We start from the raw sequence: 18,820 nt of genomic DNA, 5'->3' as shown, positions 1-18,820 counted from the left end.
ATAAAGTCTTAGAATAACAGCATTCCTGGTTCATTAACCAACTTTTTGCTATCTTACCAGAAACCCTCCGTTTGGGTTGGTGACTAAAGTTGATCCAAAAGTCATGTTCTCCTTTACTTCTGTGACATTGGGAATTGATGTATTAACTAAAAATAGAACAAAATTTTATGAGGGTGGAAAACAAAGTATAATTAAGTGTCTTCTCATTAAGACATTCTATTTGCTTTGCTCATATCATAGCACTTTCTTTGTCTGATTCAACTAGTCTTCAAAGTATTATTAAGGAATATAATGAACAAGCTAAGGCCAAAAACCTGGCTTATGTCCCAGAAACTTTGTCTGGATAGCTGTCTCAAATAGTTTTGCTGAACTATAAAAGAATGCAGAACTATTGGGGCAATGAGAGAATGTGGGATAGCCTTTCACACATTTTTGCTAATTAAAACAAATAAAATATTTAACCTCATAATATTATAGACATAATGTAAACTTACACACCTACCTTGCATGTTATATCTATATGTTATAAATAACCAATGATAAAACATGATTTCTGACAAGAGGGAAAATGAGTAGTAGAGCAGAAAAAAAAAAAACCCTCAAATATCAAATATAAGTTTATGACCATTAATTTCACCATCATGGGGACATCATGAAGGTAACAAACAAAACTGGAGCAAGACTGAGCAGTGTTCAGGACATTTGGAGAAAAGAAACACAATGAAAGGATGCCATTTGACATTCGAGATAGGAATGTTGGGTCTTGAAGCATGCCAACCTAGCAAAATTGGCAAGAAGTTCCAGTTACTCATATTGAAAAAAAGAAAAAAAAAAGATTGGACAGGAAAATAAAAATCTTCTAAACCCTGCTTAGCAGAGTGCTGAAATATTTGAAAGTGGCAAAACTCAGGTTCAAGAAAGATTTATCTCACTGTTAATGCCCAGAAGTTTTTCCTACCTTAAGACCATATACAGTTTAAAGTGAGGGAATGGAAGCAGAGATTCCTGAATGGTCACACTGTCTTCCTAATCTGATAGTGGTCTTTGTCCCAGAGTTTAGTCTGGTTTGCCTTGAAAGTACTTGGAACTGGGCTATTATCTACATGGGTCTTAAATAATCTGGATTAGAGTTTTTTACACTAGGGTTGACACTGGATGAACATTCTTGGGACATTAGGGACTATAGCAGGAACTTGTCCACTGTTGTTGATGTAGTTAAAATCTCCATGCTAATGTTAAAACTCTATTACAGTTTCCAGTAATGAAAGAATAGCTCCTATCAGAACAAGTCCTTTGCAAATAACAACTATAACTCTAGGAAAAGGAGAAAAAAAAAAAAAGAAAAAACCATCTGAAGGCACTGGAAAGCAACCAAAAGCAGACAGAAACTGGAGGCAAGTATGTACTTGTAAGAAAAGATTAGCACTGGGTGAGTTTCCTGTTTATGTGTTTGTTTTCCCCTAAGGGAAGGCTCTTGTCAGTGGCTAAACCTCAAATAAAGCTCAAAGTCTTACTGTTTTGAAGAAACAGAGGACAGAAATTGGGGTAATGACAGCAACTGCAAAGTGAAGGGGTATATCTTGGAAAATAGAACCACAAAAAGAGAGTTCCAACATATACATGTATATTCTGTCCAAATATCTGAAGGACTTGAACTGTATATGTGCAGGGCAAACTTCAAACAGCTCAGCTACAATTAGGAGAACTGAATAGAGATTTTAACTGCTTCCCACTGCAGTTTGGAAATTGAGTTCAGCCAAGTAAACTGTCTGCTAAAACAAAAAGTTAAGACTATTCAAAAACACATAAAAGATCTAGAAGCTCCACACTTATAACTCAAAAGTATAATCCAGGATATAATCCAAAATTACTAAACACAAGATAAAACAGGAAAATGTGACTCAAGCTCAAGAGACAGGTAATAAATAGAAAGTGATGTTGAGATATTCCAGATGTTCTAATTATCAGACAAGATTTTTAAAGCAGCTATTATAACTATGCTCATAAATGTAAAGGAAAAATGTTCATAATAAACAAACAAAATTGAAAAAAGAGAACTGAAAAATAAAATATTTGAAGTTAAACCTACAAAATATATACTAATTTAATGGTATTTAATACTGTATAGAACACTGATAGGATTCTAATTCTTGGATAGTTCCAGTAGGAAGTTCCTAGTCATGTTCTAATTACAGTGATATTTCTATCAAACATACCCATTTCTATATAAATTTACCTTGTACTATTCTCTTTAAAAGAATTTATGTATTACAAGTCCTGTGATATTTTCTTTTAAAAAAGAAACAGTTAAATTTTGTGGAGGCAATGTAATGGGTGGGGTTACTTGGAAAGGTCTTTTATTTCTAAATCTATGGATATTCTATCATGAATTCTAAAGCAAATGAAGGGCAGACAGAATCAAAATGTCATTTTATGTGAATCTGAGTGATAAGAACTGAAGAATATTTATAGATTCTTGTAATCTTTTCTTGAGTTAAAATTTATTTTTAATGAGAATACTGGGTATAATTTAGGATCAGGCTTTAATGTTTTGACTTTACATACCTGGTAGATCCAACTTTATGCAAGGTAATGGTTTGCCTCTCCCAACTGGACACTTATAGACATCTCCAGTTCTGTTCTTGGGTTGACCAACTAGAGGAGAACCAATAAGCACCCTGGAAGTTAAATAACTCAATTAGCATTTTTGAATAAAAGGAAACATTTTATTTTAGTTATTTTATGACTAGTTCTAAGACAATGACAGTCTCATAGACATAATCAGATAGTTACCCTCTGTTAGTAATGTAATGTTATTCAAAATAAGCTGAGTGTCTTCAAATTGCAGGTTGACTTGTATTAAAAAACTATAAAATATATAGAGGAGAGATTTCAGTATATTTTATTTATTGTATTATATATTTCTTTATTATATATTTTATTTGGGGGCTGAAATAATAAATAGTGGTTAAGCCTGCTGCTGTGTTAGTTTACAAAGCATACATGGAAGTATAAATGACTTTTTCCTATGAGGAGTTGATAATTTCATAGAGAAGTTAGCAAATATAAACATTTGATTATCATAAGATTTAGTATTAGTATATACTAGTTTGTAAGCATTTAGAAAATAAGGATAGTTATGAGACCCAGGTTAAAATCACTTACTGTCTTTTTAGACAGAATTATAGAATCACTTTAATAATAATTAATGAAAAAATATAATCATGATTTATTTTAGTCCTAGGAAGCCATTTAACAAGTTTTCCTGTGATATCTTCAGGAATAGGGTGGATGAATGTGGTTGAGTGTTAAGGCACTTGGGTGGATTCACAGCTGCTGATTCATTGCTGGCTGAAAAGCTATATACTAAGATGCTGATTACTATCAACCAAAGGACTTTAATTATGTGCCATAAGAATGTACTTGGGTTGTCTTAGCCTGTATCTTTGTTTATGACTTTTGAGAAGATACAGAAAGCATAAAGTTATGTATCAAGTAAATCAGTATATCTATTTGGGCAATCAGAAGTGTCTCAAAATTCTGGAACTAGAAACTTAATAAACTAGTTAAAATTTAATATGAACCTATGTAAATAACTCCACTTAGCTGCATACTTTTATCTACATCAATACAGGATGTGGGCAACTTGACTTAATAGGAGTTCATATAAAAACGACAGGGGGGTTTGTTGATAGCAAGTAAACATGAGCCAACAGTGTATCTTAGTATCAAAAATGCTAATGTGACCTTAGGCTGCATTGCTGGAAATAGATGCCCTGGTCAAGGAAAGTGATCACCCCTCTGTGCTCTGGACTGTCAGACCATGTCTGTAATCTCCAAATTAAAAGGGACATAGGCACAATGGAATGTATTTGGGAGTTATGACTCAGATGGTTAAGCACCTGGTAATTTTGTCAGACCAGAGATGCTTGAGGGAAAGTTGGGGATATTTAGCATAAAAAAAAAAATATCTGAAGGAGAGTTGAGAGGTTCCATAGGAGTGTAGGTGCTGAAGGCATATATTAAAAAAAAAAATCTAAATATTTGAAAGTCTCTCATATTGAAAAGAAATGGGATTTATTTTGTGTAAATGCTTTGGATAAAGCTAGTATTAATGAAAATGTTTTATAACATGCAAATATTGAATTGTTGAACAGACTCCCTAAAACATACCTATGATATAATGCCTTTGTAAAGCCATTTTTTATATGCATAAATAACCATAAAAATGTTTAAACCTTTTAATGCGTAATTCTTACTTCTGACAATCTATCCTAAAAAAATGGCCTAAATTAAGGGAAAAAGCTTAATGCATAAAAAATAATGCTCATAGTGTTATATACAATATACAAGATGAAAAAAATATAGTCAATAGCAAGAACTAATTAATTATTGTAGGGTCATTCTATAGAATATTGCAGTCATAAAAAATAATAGTTAATAAGATTGTATGGTGGTATTAAAATCATTTATGATCTAATTCAAGTAAAAATCTACCTCATTTAGTGAAAACCTATGACAATTCAAAGTGGATGACAAATGTCATATTAAATGTACTCATCATAATAGCAATGACAATAATAGCTGGCACTTACTAAATCTATACCTTGTGCCATATACTGTTCTAAGTGCTTTCCATATACTAAGTAATTTAATCCTCTCCATTAAATACAGCATGAACTTTGGTGCCAGACTTCATGCATTCAAATCATAGCTTTGTCACTTAGTTGCATGATTTAGGACAAGTCACTTAGGCTATGTGCCTTAGTTTCTTCATCTGTAAAATGGAACTACTACATCTATGTAAAACATAGATTAAAAGGGAGTTCCTCAAAAAACAAATTATATTAAGGAAGTTATGGTTAGTGTTCTTTCCCCAATATTTTCAAAGCTTTTTTTTAATGTGATTGATTAGTTTTACAGTTAAGACAGTTTAGAGGAAAGTAGTGAGCCTACTATTATGGAAAATATTTAAGTTGAGGCTAGATGGATTGAATAATGTTTATTAAGAACAGTCTACAAGCCCAGCATGTACACTAGGCCCTGGGGATATGAAATTAATAAAACACATTTTTTTTAGGTTGCTTAAAACTTAGGGGGGGAAGCAGAACTATAAATGAACTATTATAATACTGAATAGGTCAGAACTTGGTGCAATTTCAGCAAGGTCTTAGAAGCAAGAAGAAACAGCTCTTTTGGTAAGTTCAAGTAGCTCATCGTAGCTGGAGTAGAAGTTGAGCCTGTCAAGCTAAACAGTGTCCAGATCACGAACATTCCTATAGTCCAGTTTAAGGAATTTGGATTTATTATATGGAGGGGAGAGTTGGGAACCACCAATGCTTTTAAAGAGGGATGTGACATGATCAAATGCTTTACAGAGCTTATTTGCTTGCAGTGTCATGAATAAATTGGGAAAGGGGAAAATTAGACTCAGAGAGTGAAGGTAAGAGTTTCTAGACCCAGACAAGAAAGAAGGATCTGAATTTAGGAAGTGGAGAGGAAGGGAGAACAATTTCTACAAATAGAATATAAGTTATCTTACTCTAGGTTTCCCCAAAAGCAGACCCTAGACAAGGACTTTGCCAGTATATTTTGGGGAGGCAACTCCAAGCACACACAAATGTGGAGGTGGGAAAATGATAGAGGGAAGAAAGGCCAATAGAGTGCATTGATAATGGTTTACTTCTGCAGGCCTCTGGGCTCAGTCTTGCTGGTGAGCATCTCAGAAACCACGTGGAACATATATGAGCATGTTCTGAGCATGGTTGAGGCCCTAAGAGTAAATACTACTGCCTTATGAGAGTACAAAGTAAGAAGAGAGCTGAAGGAAAAAATAACACCTAAGATTTTAATGAGCAAAGGAAGAAAACTGGTAGGAGTGTCCAGAGAAGGAGAGAGAGAATCAGGAAACAGTGGTATCTCAAAAGACAAAGAGGAAAGAATGTAAAAAATGGGAGCCATGAGTAAAGAGCAGACCTCATTTCAAGATGTTTGGCTAAAAATGAGGGAGATGGGCCATGTCAATATGTGTGGGCTTTTTTTTCCCAGGCAAACCATCAAGGGTTTGAGGTGAGCTTAATTTTATTATGGAAGGCATCCATATATTGATAAATGATGTTGAGAAAGAGCTAGTAACAAGAGAAAGGCTAATATTACAGAAGAGAGAGCCCCTGAGCTGGTAGAAGGGGTGGATCCAGAAGGACAAATTTGTCTTAGACATGAGGAAAGGCCACTGATTCCCTAGGCAGGGATTTGGTTGCCCCAGTATCCAGAGGTTTGAAACTGTAGTAGATGGCTTGGAAATTTTTTGGATTCTTTTAATGTGACATTGTCCTTCACTGTCCTTCACTAAGGCAGAATCTGTTTTTTCCTCCTGTCAAACTGGGATTACTTGATAAATAGAAGGCAGCAAAAACGGCACTGTGACTCCTGAGGCTTGAGTAGTGTATAGAATTGTCAAATCAATACATTGTACACCTGAAGCTAATGTAACACTGTATGTCAACTATATTTCAATAATTAAAAAAAATGCATTACAGATTCTACTTCACTCTTTTGGAAATCTGAGATCACATGCTGTGAAGAAGCCCAGTCTAGTCTAATGGAGGATGAGAGGTCACATGTGCTTGAGCCAACAGCATGAACTGCCAGGCATGTGAGTTAAATCATCTTAGACCCTCCAGCCCCAAGTGAGGTACCAGATGAGCATTCATGCAGTTCCCAGGTAGCAGGGGAACACCTATGCAATCCTCAAAATCTTGAGAAATAATAAAAAATATTGTTTGAGCTCACAAAGTTTTGAGATGATTTGTTATATACCAAAAGATAACTGAAACAGGAAGGGAGGATAAAGTTTTAATCTAGAGCCCCTCCCTCCCTTCTTTCCTTCTTTCTTTCCTTAACTTCCTTCCTTCTTTCTTTGAAAACAGTAGCAATTGCCATTTCATGAGATTTAGAGAGAGAGGTAATTGGGTGGGGGGCTTGCAGAGATTTAATTTAGATTTAAACTGACAGGGCCTATGTAGACCAGTTAGGCAGCCCTCAGGCCAAAATGAGGTCAGGGATGTTTTGGAAGTTGTTTCTACTGTAGATGTAAGATAGGCCTCCAAAGACCCTTCCAATGCTAAGATTCCATGATCCAAATAGACAAATTATGTGTGTAGAAGAGTAGTGATTAGTTTAGGAAACGTACCATTAGCTGGGGAAAATCTGGGATAATTGATGAAAAGTGAGTGCTGAATGGCATGTTAATAGTAAAGTTATTGTGAATTTTAAAACAGGAGAGAAGAGAGATTTGCAGCCCAGGCAAAAGTTGAAAACAGGAGAGCAAGGGCTGAAAATGAGGGTGATGAGGAGGTCCAGGTGGTGGGAACACAGTGGAGAGCTTCCGTATACACTGGAGCAGGGAGGTTGAGAGTGGCATGCCTCCGACTTTAAAGGAAAGGCTCTGTAGTTTACATTTGATTTCTAAGGCAATAGAAAGCCCCTACAGTATGGTGATCACTGGAAATGACCCAAAATAGCAATTGGAGCCATGGCCGATTCTGGATTCTGGAGAAGTAAGCCCTGAAGTCTGAGAGCTCAGAAAGTAGTAGTATAGTAGGCCAGGACTACTTAATCTGAAGTAAGTCTCACTTTTTCCAAGCTGCATAAAAATAACAAGATCCTAGAAAAGTATCAGCATAGTCTTTATGGAATTTCAGGGATCTCCAGTATTCTCAATCCCCATTATCTTGCTCTTTTTTCTCGAATACTTACTACATTCTGACATGATATAACCTACCTGTTTATTACATTTATTATTTATTTTTTGTTCCCTCCTTCCCCAGTAGAATACAACCTTCACAATAGCAGGAATTTTCATCTATTTTGTTCACTCATATACCCTTAAGGCTTATAACAGTGCCAGAAACAAACTAGGCATTCAGTAAGTATTTACTAAGTGAATGAATTAATGGTTGTATCAAATGCTCTAAGAATCTGAATAAGACAGACCTGGGAATTTATGACTCATGTGACCAGCTAAGAGGTCCTAATTGTGAAGTCTTCTTTTCCATTTTAGAGGCATTTTTGCTTAAGCAGAATGCCATATATGACTTTGGCATGACACAGGAGGCATTTCCACAGGTCCAGGTTCCAGAGAATCCTTGTGGTCACAGGACAGAATTGGCTGAAAGTCAGAAGGCTGGTGTTCCATGTCCTGGCCCTGATACATACTCACTATATTAAACCCTTGGCAGGTCATTCTCTGAGTCCCAGTTTCCTGTCTAGAAAATGAGGATGGTAACAATGATAACTGCTCAAACCCATAGGGTCACTGTGTGAAGACCCAAGACACATTGTGTCATGAACTATGGATATTGTTATTTCAAATTTTAATGCAAGTTTGCTTTAACTCATTACATTTTATTTCTATTAGATTTTTGCTTTTTCTATGGCACTATTGCAATGATGTGTGTGCAGATTAAGAGGATTAAAGAATGTTCTGGATCTCATTATTGATCTCTAGAGAAACACCTGATGAACTCAAAGATCATCAAAATGAGAGAAACAATTTTTTCTACACCCATTCTATAATGACTAATTCTAACTCTCTCTATACTCATTCTAAAATAACTAATTCTGATTCTCATTCACTCATTCTAAAAGTTCATCTTATACTCTGTTCTCCTCTATGAAAAAGCTCCAGTCATAATAAAATTTAGTAACCTGAGAAATGTTTGCTATTCATAATAGTCATTCTTGTCATTGTGACCATTATTTTACTTATTTGAAGAGTAGCTGTTCTGTGACTCCTCTTCTTCATATTTATGTTTTTTCCTCTGTAAAAGATACTTTTCTAGAGATTTTTGTCTCATATTTACATTATCTCATGAACACTCTTTTCACCTCTTTTTTGATGTCCAAGCCAAAGTCACCATCAGAGTGCCAAGTACCCCCACCAGCCAGCCCCCCCTTTTTTTTAATGAATCGAGTGTTTGGTCATCTTGGAAAATGAAGTTACATAGTAGTCCCATTAGCTGCAGTACTTTCAGTAATGAAAGGTATAGGGGTGGAAATGAGGTGAGCCAAAGAAATGACAAGTTTAGCAAGGAGGAAATTTAAACTTCAAAAGATATTATAAACAATGGAAAATAAATACTATATTAAAATTGTAAGAGAAAATGTGATAGAACCTTTGAAAAATCTTTTTACCCCAAGCTTGAATAGGCCTTACTTAAAACATACATACATTGGAAATAGAGCATCAATCACATGAGTTCACTGGTAAACCTTACTTGGCATAAAGCAGGGTCCTCTAGGGAAAAGGCAGGAAGCCAACGTATTTTGATATATATTGGGTGGAGGATTGACTAGGGAGGTATCTGCATCATGAAACCTACTTTGAGAGGCAGGCCCACTGAAGTCACTGAACCCCAAGAATGGTTGCTTGAACAGCAGTTAAAAGGGTTGATGCACATATTAAAAGGAATGAAGCAAAGGAGCCACAGAGTGGAAAGCCCTGAGACAATACCTCATATTTCCCCATTTGGTGGAAACTTTGCCATACTGGTGATTACCACTAAATCTGGAAAGTTTGTGCAATGCTGAGCACATTTTAGTTTCTTCTCTTCAAAGCAAAATTATTAAACTAATTGTGTTTGTGAATTTTTCTGAACCACATTGCAATTACTTGGATGTTTCAACTCATGCTAGCCATAATGAACAATGGCTGATCTTAATCAGAGGTATAATGTGTTCTGCTACTGAGAAAACATGTGGTTTCTGAGCCAAATATATAGAGTAAATTACACTTCACAGTAAACTTTTGAAAGGTAAAGGGGGCATAAGGCTGCCCTTTTTTGTTAACTTTTAATTCTTTCCAAAGAATTAAAGTAATGCTTTTCAAATGCACAGACTGCACTTGTAATGGACCAACAAGTACTACTTCTTTTTATTTTATTTTATTATGTTATGTTAATCACCATACATTACATCATTAGTTTTTGATGTAGTGTTCCATGATTCATTGTTTGCGTATAACACCCAGTGCTCCATTCAGTACGTGCCCTCTAGAACCCTCAGTTTGTTTCTCAGAGTCCATAGTCTCTCACGGTTTGTCTCCCGCTCCGATTCCCCCCCCCCCTTCATTTTTCCCTTCCTGCTATCTTCTTTTTTTTTTTTTTTTTAACATATAATGTATTATTTGTTTCAGAGGTACAGGTCTATGATTCAACAGTCTTACACAATTCAAAGTGCTCACCATAGCACATACCCTCCCCAATGTCTATCACCCAGCCACCCCATCCCTCCCACCCCCACTTCTTCAGGCAAACTTCAGCCAAGATGCAATATGGGTCAGGGCGATTTTTTAAAAATCTGAGGTTGATGAGCTTCCAAAACCTGAGTAGTAAATATGATTTATAAAGGTACCCACCTCTGGAGAAAAACTGAGTAACAAAATCCACGTTCTCCCAAGTATGTCAATTATTCCATAGGCCATTTCTTAAAGTAAGTCTGCATCCTATCTGATTTTATAAACACAGAATATCCAGACATGTTTCTAAAATTTATTTTACGGTACCAGTGCCTGGATCTCTTTAGAACAGTATGCTGCTATTATGCAATCCTTAAAGGTTTGGACATTTAGATTTTTGTAGTTTGCTCACTTTTAAATTCAGTTGGCCACACTGCTTTTGTTATTCTGATTTTTCACACCTCTTATATAAAACCATTGTAAATATGGAACGACAAAATGGAATTAAATATCTGACATCCTTATACATTCAAATGCTCACAAATTCTCACATGTATGTTAACATGTAAAGTCTGAAACTGTGAAGATAGTTATTATCAGCATTTACTCTTTAATATAGTTCTAATAAAGAAAAAAGCACCAGACTGGGAGTGGAGAGACGTGAGTTCTATTTTCAGCTCTGGCGCTAAGTAGTGACAGAAGTCACTTACAAAAAACAAAAAAACAAATACTTTATTGAAATATGATTGACATATTAAAAGTTGTACATGCTAATGTATACAACTTGATGAGTTTGGAGACAAGTATACACCTGTAAAACCATCACCACAGTCTATGCCATAAACATATCTATCGCTTCTACAAGTTTCCTCCAATGCTCTTTAGTTACTATTATTATTATTTCATGATAAGAACACTTAACATAAGATCTACCTTCTTTTTTTTAATACTTCTGATTATAGTTTATTATAATTGGATACAAATTAAGACGAGTCCTCCAAAAGAGACCATAGTACAAGGTCTGGGAGGGTCCCCAATGTGAAGTTTCTGTGTCCTCAGGACACAACACCCTTGCAGCCCATCAGTGCACAGGAAGCTCACTCAAGCCTCAGTGTCCTGAGTTTTTATTAGGGCTTTATTATATAGGCATAATTACTTGAATAAGATCTACCTTCTTAATACACTTTTTTTTTTTTTTTAGATTTTATCTATTTGACACAGAGGGAGAGATAGCACAAGCAGGGGGAGCAGCAGGCAGAGGGAGGGGGAGCAGCAGGCAGAGGGAGAGGGAGAAGCAGGCTCTCCACTGAGCAAGGAGCCCGACGTGGGGCTCGATCCCAGGACCCTGGGATCGTGACCTGAGCCGAAGGCAGCCGCTTAACAGACTGAGCCACCCAGGCGCCCCTCTTAATACATTTTTAAGTATACAATACAGTATTGTTAACTATAGGCAATATGCTGTACAGTAGATCTGTAGTACTCATTCATCTTGCATAACTACAACTTTGTGTCCTTTGACTAATACTTCCTTGTTTTCCCTCCTCCCAGCTCCTGGTAGCCACCATTCTACATGCTGCTTCTATGACTTTGACTCTTTTAGACTCCTTATATAAGTGAGATCATGTAGTATTTGTCCTGTGTCTGGCTTATCTCACTTAGCAAAATGTACTCCAGGTTCCTCCATGTCTCAAAAGGCAAGATTTCCTTCTTTTTTTCAGGCTGAATAATATTCAATTGTATGTATATGACACATTTTTAAAATCTATTCATCCATCAATGGACATTAGATTGCTTTCAAATCTTGGTTGTTGCGAATAATGTTGCAATGAACATGGGAATGCAGATACCTCTTCAAGATCCTGATTCCAATTATTTTGAATATTTACCCAGATGTGGGATGCTAGATCATATGGTGGTTCTAGTTTTAATTTTTTGAGGAACCTCTATACTATTTTCCATAGTGATTGCACCAATTTTCATTCCCACCAACAGTGCACAAACGTTTCCTTTTTTCCACATCCTTGCCAACACTTATCTTTTGTGTTTTTGATAATAGTCACAGGAAAGCCACTTTTAACATTACTTGTGTGTGTGTGCTTGTTTTTTCATTAATGATAACAGGGAGTGAAACTAAATTCATTTTTTCAGCCAACAAATAATCATTGAATGTATATTATGTTTAAGGTCTGGTGCTAAATGCTGGGCAATGCACAGGATTGCAAGTGGGAACCAAAACCAGTCTTTGTTCTCTAAATATTTCCTCTAATATATTAACTTCTCCCTCTTATCTGTATTCCATTTCAGGTTTCCAACTATCCAGACATACTCAAGCTGTTTAAAACCATACTTACCAACTTCCTGATAAAACTTATTTTTCTTTCCTGTATATTTGTCTCTAAATGGCTACCTATTTCCAATGATCCAGTGTAGAAATTCTGGAATATGTTTGACTCCTCCTACATCTCCATTTGACATTTCCAAACTTCGACCAATGATTCATCTAAATTTATCTTGGATACACTTTTCTTTCATTCCAGTTCTCCCTAATCTAGCCTTGGACCTCATCTCTTAAGCACCAGATTGCTATTTTTGCTTACCTATAGATTCTCCAGCTTTTAGGCACTTTTTTCTCCAATCCAATCTTTACATAATTTCCTAAACTAAGGTTCATAAAAACCACCTACAATGGTTCTCAGTGCCCATTGCTTAGGTCCAAGTTCCTTTGTCTGGCTTCTAAAGTCTGCCACTACCCTTTCTCCTCTATCATCCCTGTGTCAGTCCCTTTTGCTTACCAACACACCCATTTCTCACATCTATGCCCTTGCTTATGTCGCTTCCCAGACTGGAGTGACATTGCTTCTTTTCTTATTAAAAATTAAATCATCTTTCAAGACTCAGCTCAAGAGTCAAGAATCAATTCCTCCTTCTCTTAAATCCTATTGAATTTATAGTGTATATTATACTGATTAGCACAATTGTTTTTTTTTAATATTTCAAGTTTTTATTTAAATTTTAGTTAGTTAACATATAGCATAACATTAGTTTCAGGAGTAGAATTTAGTGATTCATCACTTACATATAACAACCAGGGCTTATCACAAGTGCCCTCCTTAATGCCCATCACTCATTTAGCCCATTCCCTGTCCACTTCCTTTCCAGCAACTCTCAGTTTGTTTGCTATAGTTAAGAGGCTCTTATGGTTTGCCCCTCTCTATCTCTTTTTTTTTTCACTTATGTTCATCTGTTTTGTTTCTTAAATTCCACATATAAGTGAAATCATATGGTATTTGCCTTTCTCTGACTTATTTCGCTTAGCATAATATACTCTAGCTCTATTCACGTTGTTGCAAATGGCAAGATTTCATTCTTTTTCATTCTTTTGATGGCTGAGTAATATTTCATTATGTGTGTGTGTACATATACACACCCCGACATCTTCTTTATCCATTCATCAGTCGATGGACATATGGGGAGGAGCATAGGGAGATAGGTGGGGAGAAGCAGAGGGAGAGAGAATCCCTAGCAGCCTCCAGGCCCATTGCGGAGCCCGATTCAGGGCTCCACACGGGGCTTGATCCCACAACCCTGAGATCATGACCTGAGACGAAATCAATAGTTGGATGCTTAACTGACTGAGCTACCCAGGTGCCCAACTGAGTTTCAGTTTATTGTAGCTTATACTTGGCCCACTCACATTATTCTCTGAGAGGCAGAGCTCCCTGAATTGCAGGCATAATGCCTAAAAGAATAAAACTGGTGTCTAGAGAGATGATTTTACCTGTCTAACCTTAAATGGGGTGGGGGTGTGGTGGTAAGTGAGAGTATAGGTTGGAAGGACAAAGAATACAAAACTCATACTCTATTATTAGATGTCTCATCTAAGATATTTGTAAGGAGAGTAGAGAGTGAAACACCTCCACAAATTCTAGTTTGTACCTAGGATATAATATTTGTATGCAGAAAATGTGAGAACTCAGATTCTTACTATTGATCATTTTGGGGGGCTTATGATCAAATGAAGTCTAAAAGATAAAGTGAAATGTCAAAAAATCCATATTTTTTCATTTGTGAAATATAGTAGAGTGATAGATTACTGTTTCCTAAGAGGCATAGATCTCTTTTTGATTATTCTTTTTGTTACTAGAATAGTTTAACTTATTAAACTGAAGCAAAGTTTAACAAATTCTTGTTCTTTTTTTTCCCCAAAAAACAAGAGGCACTAAAAATTATGTTAAATATAAAGTAAAAGAGCTTTAATATTAATTTTGTGTAATTTTCAACAGGTTAAATATACTTTAAAAATCATACCTGAAGTGAACTGAATCATTACTAATGGGCTTAAAAGCATATAAAAGAAATTCAGTAAGGTTCATTGTAAACAGTAAACCAAACTCAGTAGGTTAGTACATCACCAAAAATATAAGCTCAATAATATCTTATGGAAGTGATATTAACCCTTTCAAGATAGCTTCTCATCTACCTCTCAATCCTTCCAGCTGAATTGTTCTCTAGAATGAGAACAATTAAAGAACCCTTGCCAGAATAACAATTACAGAACAATGACTATTTTGCACAAGGACCTTCCTTGAGGTCAACACGGTTTCAACAGAAATCACTAACCACTTCCTTTAGTACTGCCAAGGAATTTTCCTTTTTTTTTACTGTGTCAGTTTCCATTACCAAATGATTAGACTGCAATTTCTATCATGCATGATTCATTCTGTTGAAGTATCATTCATAAAACAAACTGAAACCAAACAATATTTTCCATTACCTTGTAAAAAAAACTAAACAACAACACAACAAAATTGACCGGCTTACCATTTTCCTTCTTCATTTTCATATTGTTGAACAGTATATCCAAACATGTCCTCCACGGGGCCACTGAAGGTCATTGAATTTTTCACATCAACGTTGAATGATACGCAGAAGCCTAGAACAACTTTAAGAGAGAAAACAAAGTCCAGTTACACAGAGTTAACTAAGATTCCATAATGTTTTGAATTATGAAAGGCATGTTAAAAAGAGCAATGATGCTCAAAAAATGAGAACTGCAAGAAAGGTCTACAGCATTAATTGTATTACTGACTGAAAATAACAACTAAAGAATACAAGTACTAATATTCAAACAAAATCCTATAGAAATTTAGTAGCTGTACCATTCCCAGAGCTAATGACTTCAGAATATGAGAGAGCTGGCAAAAACTCATGTTTGTATATGCCTAATGTGGTTACAGATAGCTTTCCAGTAGTGAGCCCTACAGTGAATCATGGTCACCAATGAAATGTAAACACCTTCATTTTCCTGTTTTCATTATGAAGGATGCAAGAATCACCCTTTAAATCCTCAGGAGAGGAAGCTTTCTCCTTGCTGCTTCCGAAGGCAACGCAAGCTGATTGCCTCCACCCAGAAATGGCTTCCTAAGCAGGCCTGAGATTTGCTCTGCTTCCCTCTCAATCAAGCAGTGGACAGAAAGCTTATCCTAATACACTAGAACCTCTGTATAGTGTTGGTGGTGATAACCTCACAGGTTGCTGTCCATGATATATCTAAATCACATGACATATCTAAAGAGCTTACTCAGTGCTTGACACACACTAGATATTCAATGAGAGTAAAATTCTCTTCAATTTCCTCAAAGTTCAGGTAACGAAAACCCTTTACAAGTGAGACTCTCTCCTGAAAGGGTTCTGGATGGTGCCAAATTCTGTCAAATTGATGGTGCCAAATTCCATGTTTGGTACTGCTTTTTAAAGTATACTTGTGAAGTTACAAAACATTCCTCTCCTAGATGCAACTGAGAATTCTTCCCAAAGAGCACTCCCTTATAAAATTACAAGCATCATAAGGCACATTCAGAGGTAATTAAATTCACTGTTCTTTATTAAAACCATGATACAGCTACACACATCTTGGAAAATTCTCTTTCCTTACTCATTATAAACCCTAAATCCAAACTCGAATTCGTTCTATGCTCTAATTCATAATCTTCAATTTTAACATTATTGTTTCTTTATTGCACAGGATTGTACTAATTTAGAGAAAATTTTGTTCTTAAAAAAAGATATTTATGTATACCTATTTATAAAGTCTTCCTTGATCTTTTTAATTACTAAATCCTCCTCTTTCATTTTTTGAATATCTCTCATAGAAATAATTATTAAATACTATTTTATTTACATTGTAATTATCTCTGTGTGATTTCTCCCCCCCTAGTTTGGAAAATTCTTAAAAGCAGGGACTCTCTTCCTTATCTTTCTTATCCCTTCTCAAAATCTAGCCTAACTCCTTGTACACAGATGGGCAATAACATATTTGTAGAATAAACACATTGAAGGAGAAAGTGTACCGGTTGAAGTTAGAGGTGAACTGACAACTATTTCATTTTAGCTAAGAAAGACTTAATGGAGATGGAAATTTTCAAGTTAGATTTTTAAAGGGAGGGAGAGATTCAACTTGGCAGTGAGAAGAAAATATGCCCCAAGGATTTGGGAGGTTCTCTACAAGTAATAAGACATAGAAGGGGACAAATATGGTTGCAAAATCATAGAGAGATTTGCCTGGCTCGCGTGGAAGATGCAGAAAAAGAATGGAAGGCTAGCATAGGTCCATTTATGTACATTTCCTGCTCCTACTTCAAGTGTGATGGAGAACAGCTGGTTACCATCTTCTGCATAATTGCCTTTCACATATTTGAAGACAGTTTTAAACACGGTTTGCTCTACTCCAAACTAAATAGTACATGCTCCTACCCTTCTCTCACAGGTTTATTTTTTTGAAAACTTGCAACAGATTATCTTTGATATGAGAGAGACACAAAGTAGTACGTCTACAACAGGATTTCTCAACTTTAGTGTTATTGACATTTTGAGTCAGAAAATGATTTGTTATGAAATTCTATACTGTATGTTGTAGCAGCATCTGTGGTCCCTGTCCACATGATGCCAGTAGTACTCCCTGAGTTATGGAGATCAAAAATTTCTCCAGACACTGACAAATTCTCCGGGGACCAAAATTGCCCAAGTTGAAAATGACCATTCTATAGATAAGGACCAGAACACCACCACCAATGATTTTGTTGAAGAAGATGATGGAAAAACAACTGGCCTGCAGACCAGCCGCATCTGCATCACCCGGAGCTTGTGAGGGATCCAGAATCTCAGGTTCCACTCGGATTTCCTGAACCAGTATCTCCATCCCAACAAGATCCCCAGGAAGTTCAATTCCTGTTAAGCTTTGAGAGGTGTAAGCCTGTAATATGGTAACCCTCTTTCATAATGTTGATGCAGGTAACATAATTTACCTAAATTAAAAGTACTCACCATCTTTTAGACCAAACGGGGAAAGGATTATCATTAGTCAGATTCAAGTTCACCTGCTCTTGAAATATTTTTCCAGCACTTTATTGTCTTTAATATATGTTCTCCCAAAGGCCATTCACGATACTCCTCAATATAAGACCAAGAGCTTTTGGTTTCCTTTTTAGGCCTGTTTATTCCACATGTTGTGTGGCATGTCCGGGGGGAGGGGGGTGTGCTGCACTTTTTTTTTTTTCATTTCCTGTCTTCAGAATTCTACAGGCAATTTGCCCAAAGTGATTGTAAATCAGTCTCTTTCATGTTTGCTAAGGCACCAAAGAGACTGAAGCACAGGAGATGACAAAAAAAAATAGTTTACATCTTGTTCTTTTGATTTAAAGAAGTGCACAAACAGTGAAAGCAGCTTCTTGTATTTTTGAGTTTGATGCTCATTTTGTTATACTAAGTTGTCTTGGAACTTTATGTACCAGAGGTAAAGTAAAAATCATACTTATTCTTCGTCAAAGTCAAAAAACAAAAACAAAGCTGAGGGGGCTTAAGGAGCCATATAGGGTGAAAATGATGGGAAATAAGACATAGACAATAGTCAGATGTCAAAATTAAGTTCTGATTTCACATGTACCAGCAAAAGAGGAATTTTTTTCCCTTAATAATAACAACATAATTACTATGTGTTATTCTTCACATGCTCCTTCTCATATAATTTTCCCACAACCTTACAGTTAGTGTTATTATCACTGCTATGCAAATGAAGAGAAGGAGGCTCAGGATAGCAGAGAAATTTGCCCACATTTCCCCAGGATTCCTAAAATTCACATTAATTTGATTTCTACATCTTATCGCTAAAACTGAAAAGGGCTAGTAGAAGGCAACGTTACTATTAGTCCATGTAATTACATCTTCTGAGAAGCAAAATTGGGAAAGAGGCCTTCTACAGTGGCCATGGCTAAGAAAATGGGGATGAGGGGGATGACTGGAGTAAGGAGAGAAGTCATGCCTGCAGAGCTCTAGATAAAGCATCATGAGATATTTCAGCCAAAACATTCATGTTCAGGTAGAAAAGAAATGGAAAGGCTTGCTCTCTTTCAAATATGATTATATGTGTTATATATTTAAGGGCTAAAAACTGAGAGGAAGATGAGATTGTTGGTATTGAAAGCCCTTTTCCTCACTTGCAATGTATAATGAAACATCTTTATAATATCAGTGCTATAAATCTGAAATTTTAATTAGTTCAATTACTCTTGATGGCTAAGTGAGTTG

The 18,820-nt window shown here is 35.9% G+C and overlaps 1 protein-coding gene across 1 annotated transcript in view; it reads right to left on the bottom strand.

Annotated features, from left to right (window-relative positions):
- ITGA1 (integrin subunit alpha 1) overlaps positions 1–18,820 on the bottom strand; it is a 138,043-nt gene that overhangs the window by 58,384 nt on the left and 60,839 nt on the right. Inside the window, exons 2-4 of the mRNA XM_032415228.1 lie at positions 15,059–15,179; positions 2,566–2,678; positions 58–146 (exon numbers count right to left, since the gene is read on the bottom strand). Of these exons, the coding sequence (XP_032271119.1) occupies positions 58–146; positions 2,566–2,678; positions 15,059–15,179 (323 nt within the window). The remainder of the gene's footprint in view (positions 1–57; positions 147–2,565; positions 2,679–15,058; positions 15,180–18,820) is intronic.

Source organism: Phoca vitulina, unplaced genomic scaffold (genome assembly GCF_004348235.1).
Source record: "Phoca vitulina isolate PV1807 unplaced genomic scaffold, GSC_HSeal_1.0 scaffold17, whole genome shotgun sequence".
NCBI classification, from domain to species: domain Eukaryota; kingdom Metazoa; phylum Chordata; class Mammalia; order Carnivora; family Phocidae; genus Phoca; species Phoca vitulina.
This window is presented reverse-complemented; position numbering and strand designations above follow the sequence as displayed.